General features: G+C 45.2%; 1 protein-coding gene across 13 annotated transcripts in view; it reads right to left on the reverse strand.

Annotated features, from left to right (window-relative positions):
* The window catches only part of phactr1 (phosphatase and actin regulator 1), a 477,218-nt gene that overhangs the window by 24,101 nt on the left and 437,471 nt on the right, over positions 1 to 15,646 (reverse strand). For all 13 annotated transcript variants that reach the window (XM_087978667.1, XM_087978668.1, XM_087978665.1 and 10 more), the window contains one exon: positions 7,211 to 7,266. In XM_087978667.1, coding sequence (XP_087834793.1) covers positions 7,211 to 7,266 — 56 coding nt within the window. The remainder of the gene's footprint in view (positions 1 to 7,210; positions 7,267 to 15,646) is intronic.

A 15,646-nucleotide genomic window follows, 5' to 3' on the forward strand; every position in this document is an offset into this window, starting at 1 on the left:
TGCTGACACCTTCAGGGATCTACGGACTTGTACGTCAAGGTCCCTTTGTTCCTCAATGCTCCCGAGGAACCTACCATTCATTTTGCATGCTCTTCCCTTATTAAATTTCCCAAAATGCATCACCTCACACTCATCAGGTTTAAGTTTCGTCTGCAATTGCTGTGCTCATTTTCCCACTGATCAATATCACATTGTTGCGTCCTCACTAACAATAGCACCTACTAATTTTCATGTCATCTGAAAACTTATAATTATACCTGCTACGCTCACATCCAAATCATTAGTATAAATAACAAACAGTAAGTGTCCTAGCATCAAAATCCTGTAGCACACTGCTGGTTACAGGATTCTAATTCTGAAAACAACTCTCCACCCGCACTCTTCACCTCCTATTTGCAAGGCAATTTTGGATCCAGATTGCCAACTTGCCTTGAATCCCATGTACTCTTATCTTTTGGACCAGTCTACGATGTGGGACCTTGTCAAAGGCCTTAATGAAGTCTATGTAAACCACATTAACTGTCATCCCCTCATCAATATATTTAGTCAACTTTTCAAAAAAACTTCAATTAAGTTAGTCAGATAGGATTTGCCTCAAACAAACCTGCGCTCTATCCCTGATGAACCTCTGCCTTTCCAAATGTTAATATTGTCTTTTGGAATTTTTTTCCAATAATTTTGCTCCCATGGACCTTAAACTAATTGGTCTGTAATTATTTGTCTAATCCTGCTGCCTTTCCTGAACAAAGGAACCCCATTTGCTGTCATCTGGCCCTTTACCTGTAGCCAGTGAGGTATGACACATCTCTGAAGAAACCATGAGGTCTGCAGATGCTGGAGATCAGAGTTGAGGTGTGTTGCAGGAAAAGCACAGGTCAGGCAGCATCCAAGGAGCAGGAAAATCGACATTTCAGGCTGGAGCCTTTCATCAGGAATGACATTCCTGATGAAGGGCTCCTGCCCGAAACGTCGATTTTCCTGCTTCTTGGATACTGCCTGACCTGCTGTGCTTTTCCAGCAACACACTCTCTTTCCATACTGTACATCTCTATGACTCTATTAAATATCTCCACCAGGGCCACAGCAATTTCCTCACTTGGCAGCCTCGGATACATCTCATTAGGCCCTTGGGGTTTGTGCCCCTGTATGCCTGTCAAAACACCAACTACCTTCTTCTTATTAATCTTACCATGTTCTAGAACCTCACCATCCCAAGTGAAATCTCAGGCTACAATGTCTTTCTCCTCTGTGATTAAAGATGAGAAGTATTCATTGAAGACCTCAGTCACATCCACTGGCTCCACGCATAGGTTATTCCTTTCATAGGGATAGGATTTATGAACATCTGGATAGGAATAATGTGATCAAGTATAGTCAGCATGGTTTTGTGAAGGGCAGGTCGTGCCTCACAAACCTTATTGAATTCTTTGAGAAGGTGACTAAGGAGGTGGACGAGGGGAAAGCGGTAGATGTGGTGTATATGGATTTTAGTAAGGCATTTGATAAGGTTCCCCATGGTAGACTACTGCAAAAAATACGGAGGTATGGCATTGAGAGTGAGTTGGAGGTTTGGATTAGGAGTTGGCTGGCTGGAAGAAGACAGAGGGTAGTAGTTGATGGCAAAGGTTCATCTTGGAGTGCCGTCACTAGCGGTGTTCCGCAAGGATCTGTTTTGGGACCATTGCTGTTTGTCATTTTTATAAATGACCTGGAGGAGGGGTTAGAAGGTTGGGTGAGCAAGTTTGCGGATGATATGAAAGTCGGAGGAGTTGTAGACAGTGACGAAGGATGTGGCAGGTTACAGCGGGATATAGATAAGCTGCAGAACTGGGCAGAAAGGTGGCAAATGGAGTTCAATGTAGCTAAGTGTGAGGTGATTCACTTTGGTAAGAGTAACAAAAAGATGGGGTACTGGGCTAATGGTTGGATACTTGGTAGTGTGGATGAGCAGAGGGATCTTGGTGTCCATGTACACAGATCTTTGAAAGTTGCCACCCAGGTAAATAGTGCGGTGAAGAAGGCATATGGCGTACTGGCTTTTATTGGTAGAGGAATTGAGTTCCGGAGTACTGAGGTCATGTTGCAGTTGTATAAGACTCTGGTGCGACCGCATCTGGAGTATTGTGTGCAGTTTTGGTCGCCATACTATAGGAAGGATGTGGAGGCACTAGAACGGGTGCAGAGGAGGTTTACCAGGATGTTGCCTGGTATGGTAGAAAGATCGTATGAGGAAAGGCTGAGGCACTTAGGGTTGTTTTCATTGGAGAAAAGAAGGTTTAGGGGTGACTTGATAGAGGTGTACAAGATGATTAGGGGTTTAGATAGGGTTGACAGTGAGAATCTTTTTCCACGTATGGAGTCAGCTATTACAAGGGGGCATAGCTTTAAATTAAGGGGGGGTAGGTATAGGACAGATGTTAGGGGTAGGTTCTTTACTCAGCAAGTCGTGAGTTCATGGAATGCCCTGCCAGTAGCAGTGGTGGACTCTCCCTCATTATGGGCATTTAAGCAGGCATTGGATAGGCATATGGTGGATAGTGGGCTAGTGTAGGTTAGGTGGGCTTGGATCGGCGCAACATCGAGGGCCGAAGGGCCTGTACTGCGCTGTATTCGTCTATGTTCTATATTCTATGTTCTATCTCTAATAGGTCCCACCCTTTCCCTGATGGCCCTCCTGCTTTTCATATAACTATAAAAAGCCTTGAGGTTTTTCTTGATCCCATCTGCCAAAGATATTTCCTGACCCCATTTGCCCTTCTAATTTCCTTTTAAGCAATTGCCTACATTCTACACTTTTGAAATTTCTCTGTTTCTCATACACTGTTGCTGGCATATAGTTCTTTCTTTTGTTTTATTAAACTCTTGCTCTCTCTGCACAGGTGCTGTCTGACCCACTGTGATCTCCAGCACTCTTGTTTTCAGTCTCAATATCCCCTGAAATCCATGGTTCCCTGGACCTGCTGCTCTTGCCCTTCACTCTTAGAAGAACATGTTGGCCCTGAATTCTCACTTATCTGCTTTTAGAAAATTCACATTTTCCAAATGTAGACTTACCACAAGTAGCTGCTTCCAGTCTATGTTTGCCAGATCCTGTCTCATGATATTGAAAACAGTCTTCTTGCAATTTAGGTACTTCTGTATTATCTTTCTCCCTTTCCATAATGACTTTGAAACTAGTAGAGTTATGGTCACTGTCCCCCAAAATGTTCATCCACTAAAACTTCAACCACTTGACTGGCTTAATTCTCTAGGATTTCTCCATCTCTCGCAGGACTGTCTGGGGCAAAAAGCTCTCCTGGATGCACTTTGAAAATCCCACCTCGTCTGATCCTTTCACATTAAGATGATCCCAGTTAATGTTAAGGAAAGTTGATGTCCCTACAATTAGAACCCTGTTACTCTCACACCTTTCTGTATTTGCTTACATACCTGCTCCACTACATATCTGCCTCTGACTGTTGGGAGGACTGTAGTACAATCTCGTCAAGGTAATTGACACTTTTGATTTCCAAGTCTATCCAGCTGGCCTTTTCTGGACTCCCTCTTTCATTACTGCAGTGGCGGTTTCCATTATCAATAATGCAATGGCCCCACTTTTCTTACTCCTCCACCCGCCCTCCCTCCACTCGTCCCCTGCCCATCAAGTTGTCTGAAATTCTATAGCCTGGAAAGTTGTGATGCCAGTCCTGTCCTGCTTTCAACTGTCTCTGCAATTGCAACAAGACTATGTTTCCATATGGTGATCAATACTCAATGCTCATCTGCTTTACCAGTCAAACTCCTTGCATTAAAATAGATACAATTTTGCTTTCCAGATTTCCCATGTGCCTATGTCTTCTCCAACTGCTGGTTTGGCCTGGCATTCCTTCTACATCTGATTAGGATTTGCTCCTGACTTTACATCTGCTTCATGCTCCATCTCCCTTCCAAATCAGTTTAAAACCTCCCTGGTGGATTACTGTGCCCCATAATATGTATGGGGAGGCGTTACATCCACATGATGAGGCATTGTATGTTAATACCAGATCTTGGTTGGGATCATAATGTGTCAAATACCTGAGAGGATGATAGCTGTTTCTTCATGTCCCTAAAAGCTATGGCTCAGCTACCTGATCATTTCCAAGGCTGACTCATTTTTAAGACTTGCACGAGCTGGCGTTGGACTGGGGTGTACAAAGTTAAAAAGCACACATCACCAGGTTATAGTCCAACAGGTTTATGTGGAAGCACTAGTTTTTGGAGCACTGCTCCTTCATCAGGTGGTTGTGGAGTATAAGATTATAGGACACAGAATTTATAGTAAATGTTTACAGTGTGATGTAACTGAAATTATACATTGAAAAAGACCTGGATTGTTTGTTAAGTCTCCCATCTTTTAGAATGACCATGTTGGTTTCAGTTCTTTCAAATGTTAATCCCAGAACTTTCTTAAAGTTACATTCTCAAGTGAACTTTAACAATAGGTGCCATGTTGGCCGAGATAATGCATCGAAGGTGTGAGGTGCCCTGTGTGAGACTGTCAACGTTCAGACTGATTCTAATAAAAAGGGATTTACAGAATCTTACATGGATTCATGCAATATTTGAGCAAAATAAAATGTAATTCTGCAAGTACAAATTCACCCATAAAGGTGCACTAACCCTTCGGGCTTCACAATCAATATGACTGACGCTGCCCATTCTGCAAACTGGACTGGTTTGATGATTTTCTCACTTTCTCATCCCCTGATTTTTTCCTCTACTTTTGCATGTAAGGAAAATGGCACTGGGCATGCCTTGCAGAATCGTGGAATTGCTTTTTGGTCAACATTCATGATGTCCTTGGCTTCTTTGATAGCCTCTAGACGTCCCTGAAAAACTTTACCAGTATTTAATTTGGACTTCACTTAGGCAGCCATTTTCGAATTGAAAATGTTGATCCAATCAAGGTGAATATTGCTCGACCAATTTTGCCCCATTAAGCTTGGGTCCAAGCCATTTACTGCTTCTCCTAAGAGACTGGAACCAGAGTTGTACCTTTAATCTGTAAAAGTTCCATTGTATAGGTTCTCAGTCTAGCTGAGGTCTTGCACAAAGTTAAGGGTTGGAGTCCAGTGCAGATTTTGATGAAGACTAGTTGTGTGATTACTGAAATGGTCACATTGGAATCGACCTCCATAAGAACTGGGTGACCATTTATTTTGATTGGTTCTGACTTGGATGTTGCTAAGCAATTTAACTGTTTCAAAACAGATTTCAGTGGACTTTCCAGGGTGTGCATTCTCCTGGATACCAGCATACGAATTCTCAGCACAGTGCCTCAGTGGTTAGCACTGCTGCATCTCAGCATCAGGGGTTTTGGCTCAATTCCATCCTTGGGTGACTGGTTGCGTGGAGTTTGCACATTCTCCTCGTGTCTGCATGGGTTTCCTTCTGATACTCTGGTTTCCACCCAGAGTCCAAAGATGTGCGGGTTCGTTGGATTGGCCATTGGGACTGCAGGGCTACAGGGTTGGGGTGGGGGGTGGTGGATCTGGGTGGGATGCTCTTTGGTGGGTCAGTGTGGACTTGATGGGCTGAATGGCCTTCTTCTACACTGTAGGGACTTTGTGATTCTTTGAACTCAATTTAGGTCTAGTGGGACTCATTTGCTGTCTCAAGTCTGCATTATGGCAGCAACTACAATGGTTTGCTAGCCCAGATCCTGAAGAAAATTTTAACCATTTGGCCGAAGTTTAGCTTTGTTTTGGGGTTTTGCTGTGGGCTGACCTAGAGTCCCACTGTTTAGGATATGGCCTGAGCGAATCTATGCCTCAAGTGGTGTTTCCCAAGCTCAGTCAGACTGGTGAAGTGCTTCTATTGGAATACCCTGCAACTCAAACGCTCCATTTGCTGCATTTTCCAATGATAAAATCAGTTGTAGTGCCTGCCTGAAGTCCAGTTGGGCTTCAGCTAGCAGGTGCTTTTGCATGGTTATATCATTAATCCCACATACAAACTTATTTTTCAGAATCTCATTAAGGGTTAAACCAAGGTCACATGCCTCTGCCAGTCATCTTAACCCTGTCAAAAATCCCAATACGAATTCTCCTCATTCTTGAATTGCTGAATAAAACCGATAATGTCTCACAATTACAGGAAGCTTGAGGTCATAATATTCCTTAACCAAATCTGTCAACTCTTGAAAGGTTGTTGGAACCTGGTGCCTTAGGGAATGTTAGGCTCCTAATAACCAAAAACACTGCAGGTTCACAAGCTGTCAGGTGAATTTCTCATTGCTTTTAATCTGCCCCAATGTCATTTGCCCAGAAAAAGTAATACTTTCTTTCCATATACTGGGCCCAATCTTCAACAGCGGGATCGAAAGAGTCAGGCTTCCCAGATAATGGCATGATGCCAGAAATGCTTACCCCCAATCAAAGAGGCCTGTTGCAAGCAACTCCATAGAGATCAATATCCTGTCATCAAGTGACCCTTTATTTCCACATGGAGAGTCATGGACACTAAGCCAGCTTCCTCAGCTCTTAGAGTGAGCAAAACCTTTGACACTCCTGTTTATGTCTGTCAGACAGTGCTCCTTGTTTGGAGATTAACAGATTAACAGCCCCAGTCAGGGAACTCATATTCTAAGTGGTCCACCTGGCTTACCTTGTTACAATCACTACAAAGAGTCTAGTGATGCCCATGGATCCATTGTCAACTGTTGGAAAACCTATCTGGGTCCTTTAGGGAAGGAAACTACCTTTCTTACCTGGGCTGGTGTACAGGTGACACAAGACTCACAGCAACGTGACTGATGCTTAATTGCCCTCTGGCAATTAGGGATGGGCATTTAATGCTGACCTAGCCAATTACACCCTCATCCTGAGAATGAATATAGAAAAAAACATGCTTGCTACCATTTTCTTTACTCTAGTCAGCTCATGCCCAGTTGATCAACCTTTTGGAGATTTCACTGCAGGGTGTAGAATGCCAGTCTTTCATAAGGCATTGCATTATTTATTACTTTCACAACAATGGAGAAGTAACTTATTCTTTAATGACACAGTATAAACCACATTAGAATAAAAATGGATATCAGGTCAAAATACAAGCCTTCCCAGCAACAAAAATTCAAAGCTCTTTTGCCTTTAATTAGATAAACAGTGAGAGGCAGCATTTGGCACTTTATGTCTACTGCATTGGAGCTTAATATTTTATCAGATTTTCATAAAGAAGCATCAAGACTTACGTTTCAGAATGTTTCGTTGTTCCAGCTCCTCAGCGGTTGGCCTCTGGCTTAATCGCCTGTGTGAAAAGATCAGGATCATTCTGTGCACCATGTCAGTTCCCAGCAGTATCTGCGACAACACTGTCATTATTCTCTACTCAAATTTATATGAATGGAATTTGCTGCTAAAGATCTCTACTACTTAAACTCAGAATCCACAATGCAGGTCCTGGAGTGAAATGCTACACATTAATGTCACAAAGTCTCCCACTGTCTTTTCATCTGAAGAAAATCACGAACACTATCCTTACATTATGCTCACAATGTTTGGAAATCATTTTAATTTGCATCATTTTCTTTCTTTCACACTTGCTTCCTGGCTCTCCTTTGAGACTGATAACTTGTATTGGCTCAGTGGTTAGCACTGCTGCCTCACAGCACCAGGGACCCAGGTTTGATTCCAGCCTCGGGTGACAGTCTGTGTGGAGATTGCACATTCTCCCTGTGTCTGCGTGGGATTCATCCGGTTTCCTCCCACAGTCCAAAGATGTGCAGGTCAGGTGAATTGGCCATGCCAAATTGCCCCATAGTGTTAGGCCAATTAGTCAAAGGGAAATGGATCTGGGTGGGTTACTCTTCGGAGGGTCGTCTGGACTGGTCGGGCCGAAGGGCCTGTTTCTGCACTGTAGGGAATCTAATCTAGTCTATACTCCCTGAAAATGAGTCATAGTGCTGATGACATATCTATATGTCAATTTTCATACTAACTAACTTTAAGAAGCACACAAACTTTTCAAGATGTTTTTATTTATTTGATTTTATGCCAATACATCTAAGTCCCATTTGAGTCATTTGCTTTTCAGAATTTTGATGAAATAATTATGACTCCATTAAAAATATCCAAAGATTGAAGAAGTGCACCAGGTGGCTGGTATATAAGGAATTTTCAGTTTTCCTCTTGCCATATTGATGGAATACTATGGTTGGGAAATTTTTAGAATCCATTATTCAGAAAGTTATAACTGGACATTTGCAAAATCAAAACACAATTAATCAAAGCCAGCGTGGTTTTATAAAGGGAAAATCATATTTGACTAATTTGCCAGAGTTCTTTTCAGGTATAACAAGGAAAGTGGATAATGGGCATCCTATAGATGCGGTATATTTGCACTTCCGGAAGATATTTAATAAAGTGCCACACAAAATATTAATAGTTAGGTCACACATTATTAGGGTAATTTTTACCTTGGATAGAGCATTACGTACTTTTGTTCCTAACACTAATGTAGTTCAGAACGGTACATTTCAGGTTCTTATAACAAAAGAGAGGGTCTGAGTGAGAGGAAAAAGGGGCTGAGGAAGAGGCAGCTATAGAAACATAGACACATGCAGATTCAGTTGTAAACAAAACCTTAGAGAAAAAGACAGCAAGGAAATTAGAGGAGGAATGCAGTTTGAGAGGGAGAAAGGGAGATCTTAGCTGCAAAACATGAGCAAGTTTACAAGTAGGAACATGGTTAAATGGACTCAAAGTGCTGTTTTTTTGGGACCCAGCAGTGATCCACTCTCCTCTTTCTTTAACCAGAGCATCATCATAGAATCCCCACATTGTAGAAGCAGTTTCATCAGCCCATCGAGTCCATACCGACCCTCCACACAGCATCTGATCCAGACCCATTCTCCCCTACCCTCTCTTTGTAGTCCTGTGTTTTCCTAGCCTGTGCACATTTGGATTGTGGGAGGAAACTGGAGCATTTGGAGGAAATTCATATAGTCACAGGGAGAATGTGCAAGTTAAGTGGATTGGCCATGGAAAATTCAGGATTAAAGGGATGGGGTAACAGATGGATCTGCGTGGAATGCTCCTCAGAAGGTTGATGCGGACTCAATAGGCTGAATGGTCTGTTTCCACACTATTGGGATTCTATGATTCTATACAGACGGTCACCTGAGGGGGGATTCGAACCTAGGTCCCAAGCACTGTGAGGCAGCAGTGCTAACCACTGAGCCATCCGATCAGCATGGGAAACATCTGTGGGACAGGCAGAATAGTGTGGGAAATGTTCATTAAGATCTGTTCTTACAAAGGAGTTGAGCTTGAACTGTGTACGTTATCCTGAGCTTTATGAAACTCAGCGTAGAAATCAAGACAAGAGGACAATGAGATTTGAGGGGGATGAACAAGCGTTACATAAGAAATCCAAATACCAAGTTGTCAGACCACCTTTCTTGCCTCGGGGAAGACAAACCCATATTACTTGCTTTGACAATATGTTTTTACTGCCTCAGAGTTGACTTCTACTATTTTCGGAATTATAGCCCTTTTCCTGTTCTTCCCATCTGCCAACCTTCAAGTTGGGTATAACAGCTTTTACTCTGGATCTCAGATAACACATGAGTACCTCTACCAGGAGCACCCTCAGTAGCCTTTTACTCAACCACATGCCACATCAAAGGGATGAAGCGATCCAGCTGTTGGGTGTCAATCACCCCAACACAGGGTTCAAGGCTCACAGTCAGGATTACCTTTGTTGACATTCCTTCTGTTTGTCCTCACTACTGGATGGAAGTCTTTTGCAGTTCTTGACCCCACTTTGTGGCCTTGGTAAGACTTGTGGTCTTGAAACTTGAAAATGATCAAAGGGATCTTAAATGGGCCTGAATGTCATGAGCTACAGCAACTCTTGTGGCAGAATGCATTAGAAGTCTGATGAGGCCAATCTCAACTTTGGGAGTAATTTGCTACATCTTTCATATGTGTGCAATGGTGGAGAGGTGAGTTTCTCGCTAGGTAGCACTGAGTTGTCAATTAACGGGGATTATAGCTTGTTAAACATCTTATTAGTGTCACAAGTCACCTAAATAATAGGCAGCTACCTATCCAACTAAATATGGTGAACATGCTAGCCATCGAGAATTCTTGACATGGAAATCAAAATATATACCTGGTAATATCAGCTCACTGCTGGCCACATAGAGCCTTCATGTTGCTCAACATCAAATGATATCTCAGGGTAGTTGAATGCACCGCTCATCCACAGATATTGACATCCAACATTTGACAACTCCTCAGGATCCTCATGGCAACTGCCCCATTCACTTGAAGGATGCTATGAACATAACACCCGCATTGAAGGGCAGACTGGTAACTAGCCGTGAAAGACTGCAACAAGAACCCCACATTGTGAGCACAGAGAGACATGTAGGTCATGGACTGGATAAGGCTGCATCTCAGGGCTGCTGGCTTGCCACCACAGCACAAATTGGAGGAACAACTCCTCATCTTCCGCCTGGGCAGCCTACAGCCCAGAGGACTCAACATTAAGTTCTCCAAGTTCAAATAATCTCCCTCCCCATCCCTGACTCCCTTCCCAGCCTCTCCCTATCCCTTTCACTGCTCCCTGCCACCAACCAAATTCATTCCTCACATTGACCAACCAGGTCAGACCCTCTAGCTGTCTTCACCTATCCCCACTTCACCACCCTGCCTCCACCTCTCCCTTTACCTGCAGCTCCTCTCACACCCACTCCTCAGTCCTGAAAAAGGGTTACACCTGAAACGCCAACTTCCCCACCTCCTGATACTGCCTGGCTTGCTGTGTTCTTCCAGCATCCCGTCTGTCTATTTTGGATTCCAGCAACTACAGTCTTTTGTCTCCAACCAGGCTTGGTCTCTCAGCACTTGCTCATGTAGCACCTACCTGGTCACTCATAGCATCCCTGTCTTGCCAATTAACACAGTCACACAACAAGGCAGCTTGTCCTTAGGAAGCAGTACTCAGTCAAAGGAGCACATGCCTTACTGTACGACAGTGTATTATGTCAATCTCACACCTATGGTTTATGCCAACAGTTTATGTACAGCATTATCTACAGCAAGCCAGCAGCCATGTTTTAAAGCTTTATTGGAGGAGTACTCACCAAAGTCTTCCAAACACCCATTAGTCAGAGGGTCCTGATAAAGTTGGTCAAGGGCAGCCTCTGATACCGATACACAGTTTAAATGATTGGCTATGTGTAGTGATCTTGGTCAAGGGGTTTGTGCCTCTGTATTTCAGAGAGTGGTCATGTCAGTCCTGTGGCTCCATAATAGCCAGTCTACAGGGAGGGCTAATGAGGTAGGGGAGATGTAAGGGTTTCATCTGGGAAAGTCTTGGCTAGGGCAGTCCAGTTAAGTCACTCAAGAGTGTGGGCCATTGTCAGTCTGTTAAGTTTGTCCAGAGAAACCTAAGGATAAAATGTTTGCTGGGGGAAGAAAGGAGACTCGGAGGCCTATTTGTCAAGATTAGGAGCTGCAGACGGGAGGTAATGTGCAATGGCATTGTGAAGGTGGAGAGCAAATTGTGAAGAAGGAGGCAATTGTATTTGTAAATAGGATACGGTCAAGCAGAAGTGAGAATTGTATAATGTGGGAGGGGCTTTGTCCACATGCAAGAGTACCATGGCTTCAAGGGGAGGAGCAGTGAAGACCACATCAATCCGGTAATGGTCACCTCATTTGCCAGGACTAATGGGGAGGGTTGTGCACATGAAACATCATGTAGATACTTCGGGAGTTGCAAAACCAAGGGGTTTACGGGAAGAGTTATCAAGAAGGGGAGCAAGAGAGTCAATGTTTTGTGCATAACCCTTCATCAGGATGTCCTGAAACGTCAAATCTCTTGCTCTTCAGATGCTACTTGACCTGCTGTGTCTTTTCCAGCACCACATTTTATTGACTCTGACTCCCCAGCATCTGCAGTCCTCATTTTCTCCTATCAAGAAGGACTCGAGGGCCTTGTATGTTCAAGATCTCATTGACACACAGAAGTGGAGGTTGCAAGCCACAAGTTGAAAAGTGCTACTAACACCTTCCATCATACTGGAAATTGAAAGTACGCAATGGGGAAGAAAATGGCTGCAACCATGGCTGGAATGGAGACACTATAAATGTCTCAACCTGTGAAGGAGCAGTCTGCAAGACTCACCAATATGAGGCATTTTAAAGGGCAACAACATTATTGATCCAATAGAGGGCGGCAAAGAGACATCATTGGGAGATGTTCACTCGGTCACCAGGACTGAAAAGTGGATCATGGAAGAACCCACCCATCAGTGATAAACAGGAGAAGAATATCCAACAGAGGGCAGCTTAGAGTAATCACTAGCATTCTGGGAGATATCAGCTCCGACGCTCTCTGGGCAGTCCGAAACCTGCTGATCTTCCAGCTGAAGGAGTTGACCCCGACTGAGTGTTGCAGACTGGCACATTCCATGGTCCAGGACTATGTGTTGAGGGACGCGCTGAAGCTTGGGGCAGCTGCCGCCAAGGCGCGGTGGGGAAAGACCACTGTGTAAAGTCTGCCTGCCTAACGAAGAACAGGGGGCCCTTGCAGTCATTTGGGCTCTGCTGACACCTCAGCATATGGGCATATGATCAAAAAATGTACAGACCTGTATAAAAATGATAAGTTTTGATCTCTGTATGTACATGTTTACATATGTATGGCATGACCAACTGTACAGACCATCAAATTATTTTATGAATAAAGTATATTTTTGAAATTAAAAAAAAAATTCTGGGAGATATCAGCTCCGATGTCACGGAGGACTTCTAGGAGGTGAAGGGCCAACAAGCCTCGCTCTTTGCCTCGGAGGCCTCCAAGATAATTTTCCGGTCCAGGGTCTGCTCTGTGGAGCAGGATGAGATGTGCTCACGTTTCTTCTTCCAGAAGGTGCACAAACAGAGCTCCGTGCTCAGCAGCCTAAAGGAAGAAGATGGCTCGGTAACGTCATCTCAGGCTGATGTCGTGAGGATCAGCAAATCCTTCTACGCCAGTCTGTATGACGCAAAGCCGACCGACAGCGCGGCCTCCCAGTCGTTCCTGTCCTCTATCATGGAGGTCTTAGGCGACAGAACACGGGAAAGGCTGGACCAGCCGCTATCTCTGGATGAGCTGACCAAGGCCCTCGAGTCCTTCGAAAAGAATAAAACTCCCGGAAGCGACGGCTTGCAGGTCAAGCTCTATTCTGTTCTGTGGGACTTGATTGGCCAGGACCTGCTGGAGGTGTATATCAGTATGCTTCGGGCAGGTACCATGAGTGAATCCATGAGGAAAGGCATCATCACCCTCATCTACAAGCGGAAGGGGGAGAGGGAGGAAATCAGAAATTGGAGACCAATCTGACTATTGAATGCAGATTACAAAATCTTGGCAAAGGTCATCGCCAACTGGGTCAAGTCTGCTCTGGGATCGGTGATCCACCCTGACCAAACCTGTGCTGTAACAGGCAGGAAGATCGCTGAGAGTCCTCCTCAGGGATACGATCGCCTACGTGCAGGATAGGGGACTGGACACCTGCCTGATCAGCCTGGACCAGGAGAAAGCCTTTGACAGGATACCACACACGTATATGAGAGATGTTCTCTCCAAAATGGACTTTGGGGAGGAAATCTGCAATAGGATCAGACTGCTCTACACCAACATTGTCAGTGCAGTTTCCATCAATGGGTGGGAATCAGACAGCTTCCCAGTCAGATCTGGAGTCAGGCAGGGCTGCCCCCTCTCTCCTGCCTTTTTTGTGTGCTGCATAGAGCCATTTGCTGGGTCCATCAGGAAGGATGCGAGCCTGAGAGGGGTGACTATTCCTGGCAGCGGGGGCCTGCAGGTTAAGGCCTCCCTGTACATGGATGATGTCGCTGTTTTCTGCTCGAATCCGCTGTCCGTGCACAGACTCATGTGCATATGTGACCAGTTCGAACGGGCCTCGGAGGCCAAGGTCAACCGAGGCAAGAGCAAGCCATGCTCTTCGGGAACTGGGCCGACTAATCCTCGATCCCCTTCACCGTCAGGACCGACCACCTTAAGGTGCTGGGTATTTGGTTCGGAGGGGCTGGGGCGTGCGCCAAGTCTTGGGGGAAGCGTATCAAGAAAGTGAGGCAGAAACTGGGCAGATGGAAGCTATGGTCACTCTCCGTCACAGGTAAAAACCTGGTCATCACGTGTGAGGCACTGTCAGTGTTGTTATATGTGGCACAGGTCTGGCCTATTCCCAGGACCTGTGCCGTCGCAGTCACCCGGGCCATCTTCTGTTTCATATGGAGATCAAAGATGGCCAGGGTCCGAAGGGACACAATGTACAAACTCTTGGCAACGGGGGAAAAAACACACCAAATGCCACCCTCACCCTGATGGCCACTTTTGTGTGTGGCTGCATCAAGCTGTGCGTGGATCCCGGTACGCAAACACAAAGTGTCACTACGTACTGAGGTTCTACCTGTCCCCGGTGTTGCGAAGGATGGACCTGGCCTCGCTGCCGCGGAACGCTCCAAGTAGTGTCCTTGAGACCCTTCGGGAAAAGGAGAGGGCGGATCCTATCGAGCGGTTCCCCGAACAGACTGTCAAAGTCATTTGGCAGAATGCCTCATCGCCAGAACTTTCCAACAAGCACCAAGCCCTTCTCACCACAAGCTTGGCTGGTGGTGAGAAGGGCTCTGCCTGTGAGATCCTTTATGCACGCCCGGACCCTCTGCCGCATCGCACACTGCCCTTGAAGCGGCTGCGGTGGGGACGAGACTGACACACACCTCCTTCTGGAATATGCCTACGCAAAGGAAATCTGGAGATGAATGCAGTGGTGTTTGTCGAGGTTAGTCCAGAGCAGCTCCGTGATGCGGGACTCCGTGCTCTATGTTCTGTTCCCCGGGACACACACCGAGACACACATCAACTGTGCCTGAAGGATTGCCCATAGTCTCCACCAAAGATATTTCATAGCTAATGCAATGTTAACTATGCCACTAAAGTGCACGTAAAACTTTTTTTTTCCTTATTTTCCCTCCCAGTAAAATCTCACAGTTGGTTGAAGGAGCCTGCTCAGCAGTGAAGCTCATTGGCCTTGGAATTTTGCTTGGTAATTTCCTGGGGAATTCATATCTGGACTGCCAGAAACAAATGGAACCCCTCAGTTTGAACTTCCAAAGGTTGGAAGTGGGCAGGCAGGTAGAAGGCTGGCCATCTTCATAGTGTCCTGAGACATCTGAGGGGCATCCATGCTGTTTCTCTTTGAGATGGGTTAGTAAGATGGGTACCGCCTGGCATCAATCTGCCTCCTTGTGAGAAAGAGGTACCTTCAATGCATGCCATGTTCCCAACCTCCTGCCACCATGCCTGGCCCTGAGAACTAATGGATTGCAGATGTGTGTGCAAATACATGGCTTATTGCTCTTGTCTTTCCATGTGCATATGGACAAAGCCACTGCCACACCACAGGATCATCTGCCTGGGGATGAGGTCTCTGACAGTTCTTTGACTGCCAATTGTTTGGCGCATTGCTTTCTTGAGCAGTTGTGGAGCTGTCACAGTGACATGCTCACCAGCATGTGCTCCCAATCTTTCTAAGGCTGACTTTCCTACCAAAGCATCAATATCTGTGCTGCTGGTGAGGGTATAAGAGGCAGCCATGCCAATTATTCTT

This window comes from Chiloscyllium plagiosum, unplaced genomic scaffold (genome assembly GCF_037043375.1).
Source record: "Chiloscyllium plagiosum isolate Xiang-an unplaced genomic scaffold, Cpla_swu_hap1 HiC_scaffold_34, whole genome shotgun sequence".
In the NCBI taxonomy this organism is placed as follows: Eukaryota; Metazoa; Chordata; class Chondrichthyes; order Orectolobiformes; family Hemiscylliidae; genus Chiloscyllium; species Chiloscyllium plagiosum.